The 6,000-nt window shown below is 44.0% G+C and overlaps 1 protein-coding gene across 1 annotated transcript in view; it reads right to left on the bottom strand.

Moving 5' to 3' along the window:
* Positions 1–202: 202 nt before the first annotated feature.
* The window catches only part of LOC125465741 (lipoprotein lipase-like), a 38,121-nt gene continuing 32,323 nt past the window's right edge, over positions 203–6,000 (bottom strand). The window contains exons 9-10 of the mRNA XM_048559519.2: positions 5,306–5,415; positions 203–827 (exon numbers count right to left, since the gene is read on the bottom strand). Coding sequence (XP_048415476.1) covers positions 5,334–5,415 — 82 coding nt within the window. The 3' untranslated portion in view covers positions 203–827; positions 5,306–5,333. The remainder of the gene's footprint in view (positions 828–5,305; positions 5,416–6,000) is intronic.

The following is a 6,000-nucleotide window of genomic DNA, read 5'->3' as shown; positions in this document are numbered from 1 at the left end:
TTGTGTTTTAACCATTGGAGACAGCTCTAATCATATTAATGTTAAAATATTGCAGAATAAGACCCCCATTTATAGGCAGAAACAAACTGCAACTTTTACACATCAACAAATGAAGACCCTATTGATTGATTGGGAAAGGGAGATTACGACAGTGTCAGACCAACCGCACAGTGAGACTGAAGAAATACAAGTGAAGAATATCATATGTACAAAGTGGATTTATATATTCTTATATATACATTTAATAAATAGTGCGGAGAATGAGTAATTCATTAGACACCATTTCTGATCGACTGACACTACACTCAGGCTGTAATGAGACTGTACGAGATCACTCATGCCGCAGTAAGACTGTACCATGTCACTCAAGCTCCGGTGAGACTGTAGCATTTATCTTATAGCAACTTACTCACATTATAACAAGACTGTACTGCATCACTCACACTGCAGTGAGACTGTATCCAGTTGTTCATGCTGCAGTAAAAGATTGTAGTTCAGTCTCACAGTAATGGGACCATGTTCTGTCACTCCCATAACAGTGAGACTGAACCAGTGTGTCAAATGGAAGTTATATGCGTAACAGGTAATAAAGCACACAATCAATGAATAATTCCGTTCAGAATAGTCTTTTTGTTATCAGAACAAACAGTTTCATTTTGGTTCTCTCACGAGCCACTTGTCTTGAGCCTTTTTAAGCAAATCACCCATCTGATTTCTTCAGAATTCCAACAACCAAGGAAGGTGGGTCAGAGACTGCGATGTGTGTGTCGAGAGGATAATGTTGTCGGGATACTGACGTTATCAGAAGGAAATTCTTCTGTCCGCACCTACATAAAATTCACAAAAACAAGACGGAACAACGGTTGAAAAATCTGTGACAAGTAGCAAAACTTTGGCTGAATAAGTACAGCAGGAAATTCTCCAAACACTCCTTTGAGTGTTCTGATACTGCACAACGTTCAAGACAATGTTATCCTGCCTTCCTGCCACCAAATCCCACTTGTTGTTTGCTAGCACTAGGATGAATCAGTCAGAGAGATTTTCACTGCTCTGATCTCAAGATGTGACCTTCACTGGCAAGGCCAAATTTGGTGCCTTTTCCTAGGTACCCTGAGGAGACGTTGGAAATCCTTCACCTCCAACCTTTGCAGTCCTCGTGGTGATGCTGCTCCTGAAATAGTTTGAAGGAATTCAAAGATATTGGCCCAGTGACAATGAGAAAAATAGAGCCAGAAAATGTTCATTTGCAACAAGACCCTGATAATATCCAGGCTGACAAGTGGCAAGTAACATGTACAGCACACAAACACCAGGCAATGACAATCTTTCCTCTGCCCCTTGACATTTAAGGGTGTTACCACATCTGAATTCCTCAATTATTGCCTGTCCCTAGGTGCCCTTGAGAAAGTGGTGATGAGCTTCCTACTTGAACCAGTGAAGTCTTTATGCTGTAAGTAGACCCACAATGCCCTTGGGGAGGCAATTCCAGGATTTTGACCTACCTGAATTGTCTACCATTTACAAGGTATGGGCTTTGTGCAGCCAGAAAGTTGAGTTATTGTTGTGGGATTCCTACCCTGTAACCTGCCACAGTATTTATATAGACAGTCCAGTTCAACTTCCGGTCAATAGTGACCCCAGGATATTGATAGTGGGGGAATTATTGATTGTAATGCCATTGAATATTAAGGAGCAATGGTTAGACTCTCTCTTATTGGAGATGGTCATCCTGTAGAATTTGTGTGATGCAAATGTTACTTGCTACTTGTCAGTCCAAGCCTGGAAATTGTCCAGGTCTTGTTACATTTGAACGTAGATTGCTTCAGCATCTGAGATGTGAATGGTGCTGAACCTTGTGCCATTGTCAGCAAACATCCCTAGTTCTGTCCTTATGATGATGAAGCAGCTGAAGTTTACCTAGGACACAGCTCTGAGGAAATCCTGCTGAGGCACCCTGGAGCTGAGATGACTGACCTCCAACATCCGTGACCTTTTCTTATGTTCCAAGTATGTCCCCGCCAGCGGAGAGTTTGCTCCCTGAAGATCATGAGTGAACCATGTGGGCTTTTACAACATCATTTGATGGCTTTGTTAGATTTTTTAAAAATCCCATGGTGGGATTTGGACCCAGGTGTCTAGTACATTACCTGGCTATCTGAATTACTAGTCCACTGATAATACTAGGCCTTTCTGTCATAAGGTCAGAAGTGGGAATGTTCACTGATGATTGCACAATGTTCAGCTCCATTTATGACTGATCAGGTACTGGGGCAGTCCAAGTACACATGCAACAAGATCCAGGCTTGGGTTGAGATGTAGAAAGCAATACTTGAGCCACACAAATGCCATAAAATGACCATAAGACGATTCAACAACTGTACTTTGACAATTCTGAATTCCCTGGAATCCCCTGGGATTACTATCGACTAGAAAGTCCCCTGGACTTGCCACAGAAACACAGTGGCTACAAGAGCAGGCCAGAGGCTAGCAATACTGCGGTGTGTAACCTTGTTACCCAAAGCTTGTCCACCATCTACGAGGCACAGGTCAGGACAGTGATGGAATACTCTCCACTTGTCAGGGGGGTACAGCCTCAACAACACTCAATAAGCTTGACACTAAATCTCCCACTCGATTAGAGTCATAGAGTCATACAGGATGGAAACAGACCATTCAGTCCAACTCATCCATGCTGACCAGGTTTCCTAAACTGAACTAATCTCATTTGCCAGCATTTCTCCATAGACCTCTAAACCCTTCCTATCCACATACATGACCAACTGTTGTAATTGTGCCCACCCCTACCACTTCCTCTGGCAGCTCATTCCATATACACGCCACCCTCTGGGTGAACAAAGTTGTCCCACAGGTTGGTAACACATCCACAACATCCACTCCCTCCACCACCGACACTCAGTAGCAGCAGTGTGTACTATCTACCTTGGGGCAGCACAGTGGCTCAGTGGTTAGCATTACTGCCTCACAGCCCCAGAGTCCTGGGTTCGGTTCCACCCTCGGGCCACTGTCTGTGTGGAGTTTGCCCTGTGTCTGTGTGGGTTTTCTCTGGTTTCCTCGCACAGTCCAAAGATGTGCAGGTTAGGTGGATTGCCTGGAGTGTGTAGATTGGGTGGGTAATTGGGATTAGGTCTGGGTTGGATGCCCTGAGGGTCGGTGTGGATTTGTTGGGCTGATCGGCCTGTTTTGACACTATAGGGATTCTATGATTCTATGATCTACAAGATGCACTGCAGAAATACACTGAAGATTTTCAGACAGCACCTTCCAAAACCATGACCACTTGTATCTAGAAGGACAAGGGCAGCAGGTACATGGGAACACCACCACCTCCAAGCCACTCACTATCCTGACTTGGAAATATATCCCCATTCCTTCACTGTCCCTGGGTCAAAATCCTGGAATTCCCTGTCTAACAGTATTGTAGGTCAACCCACAGCAGGAGGACTGCAACGGTTCAAGAAGGCAGCTCACCACCACCTTCTGAAGGGCAGCTCAGGATGGGCAAGAAATGCTGGGCCCAGCCAGCAACCCCCACAATTAAAAAATAAGGCTATTACCTTCCCACAAAAACAACATTGTGTGATCACTGGTCTAATGTAGGGAAATGCAGTTTGTACATGACAAGATCCCACAAGCACGAGTGAGATAATGACTCAGTCAAGTATATCTTTAATGTGGTTGGTTGTCTGGCAATTTTGGCAAGAATTCCTCTGCTCCTCCTTAAAATGGTGCCATGAGGTTTATTCTGTGCGTAGGACTGAATAACTGGGGGGCTTAGTTTATCGATTCACCTGGAAGATGACACTTGTGACAGAGTCGTATTCCTTCAGGGCTGCAACTGAAGTTTCAGCTTGAACCGTTGCAGAGAATTTGAAACGTGCAAGCTCAACTTACACTCACTGAGTGAAGGCTGGCATCTGATGAAAATAACAAATTTATTCCATTCCTGGCCAACATTTCTCTTCCAGTCACTATTGCAAAAAGAAATAGATGACCGGGTTATAACAAACTGTTTCTGGGATCTTGCTGTGCACAAACTAGCTAATGTTTCTTGTGTTACAACATTGATTACATTACACTTGGGCCGATAAGTGTCCAGTAACATTCATTGATGCCACACAAGTACCTGGCATGGATCACCAACAACAATCTAACCACTGCCCCTTGACAGTCAACAATGTTACCATCACCGAATACCCCACTGTCAACATCCGTGAGGGTTATCATTGACTGTAAGCTGACTGGATTCGCCACAGTGGTTACAGGAGCAGGTCAGAGGATAGGAATCCACAAGTGTTTCCAGAAGGCAGCTAACCACCTTCCCAAGGGCAACCAGGGATGGGCAATAACCATGAGCCAGGTAGTGACTCTCACATCTCAAAAAAGAATAAGAAACATCATTGGATAATATTGCATTCAATTCTGGTCTCCCTCCTATGGGAAAGATGTTGTTAGACTTGAAGGAGTTCAGAAAAGATTTACAAAGATGTTGCCAAATTGGAGGGTTTGAGCTATAGGGAGAGTCTGAATAGGCTGGGGCTATTTTCCCTGGAGCACAGGAGGCTGAGGGGGACCTTATAGAAGTTTATAAAATCATGAAGGTCATGGATAGGGTAAATAGACAAGGTCTTTTCCCCAGGGTAGGGGAATCCAAAACTAGAGGGCAGAGGTTTAAGGTGAGAGGGGAAAGATTTAAAAGGGACCCAAGGAGCAACTTTTTCATGCAGAGGGCAGTGCGTGTATGGAATGAACTGCCAGAGGAAGTGGTGGAGGCTGGTACAGTTACAGCATTTAAAAGGCATCTGGATGGGTATATGAATAGGAAGGGTTTAGAGGGATATGGGCCAACTGCTGGCAAATGGGACTGGATGAATGACGGGTATCTGGTTGTCACAGATGAGTTGGGCCAAAGGATCTGTTTCTGTGCTGCATATCTCTATGACTCTGTAAGTGTGGTGGTGTGAATAGTGCTACTCAAATGCAAGTCTTTTTGTAATTTTCAATAGATCTGCTCCTTTGTTGTCACCTCAGCTGTGACTGCATTAGTAAACTGCAGGAGAGAATCACCCTCAGTTAATAAGTAATTAAACCGGTTGAGCTGGGAAGGGAGGCATTCGTATTGCCTCATTTAGTATATCCTTACTCCCTCACAAAATATGCACTGTGTTCCTTGGTGTTCCCCGAATTTCTAATGATTGGAATGATTCTAGTGCCAGGCAATAACTTGGAGAACCAACCATGATGTCCCAGAATCTTTTTTGCCTTCTTTCTTAACCAATACACTCACCTCATCTGCTGGTCTTCTTGTAAGTCAATCAACTGTGACACTTGACAAGAGTTACCTCCTGTGCAGGCTGAATCTTCACAGGTGTAGAGTTTTCTGCACAGAACACAATCCTGTATTCGAAAAGGAAAGCATCCATGAATAGAGAGCTACTCCTGACACCATGGCAGAATTTCAGCATGGAATTCTGGCCGATGCTCTGATTGGAGATTTGCAAATCTCCATCACAACATTCAATGAAGATCTGGAAAACCCCCAGAGAAGCAGTCAAGATGACTTTAGCTCCCAGTGATCTTCCAGTGAAGGTCCAGCAGGGATTAGGGATCGATCATGGAGTTTGGGAAACTGAATTGGCATCCAATGCTCTACAGAGGTTTGGCTTGGTAAATACTGAGGCACATTGACAAAGCGACAGTGTTGGCTAAATATCGATAGTCACAAAGTCATGAATTATGAGAAACCCCAACACAATTACTGGTTGAAATCCAGGGGCAAGTAGTCGTTTTTTGATATTGTCATTGTCCAGAGAGCCAGGCCAACGCTCTGGCACATGGGTTTAAGAGGAATTTATATTCTCCAGTTTGAAAAACAGAGGAGCCATAATGTGGCCTAGAAATCAATGGTGATTCTCATTAAAACCCATCTGGTTCACTAATGTCCTTTAGAGAAGGAAACTGCCATCTTTACCTGGTGTGACA

This window comes from Stegostoma tigrinum, chromosome 30 (assembly GCF_030684315.1).
Source record: "Stegostoma tigrinum isolate sSteTig4 chromosome 30, sSteTig4.hap1, whole genome shotgun sequence".
Taxonomy (NCBI): Eukaryota; Metazoa; Chordata; class Chondrichthyes; order Orectolobiformes; family Stegostomatidae; genus Stegostoma; species Stegostoma tigrinum.
The sequence above is the reverse complement of the archived record's forward strand: the minus strand, read 5'-3'. Positions and strand labels throughout refer to the sequence as shown.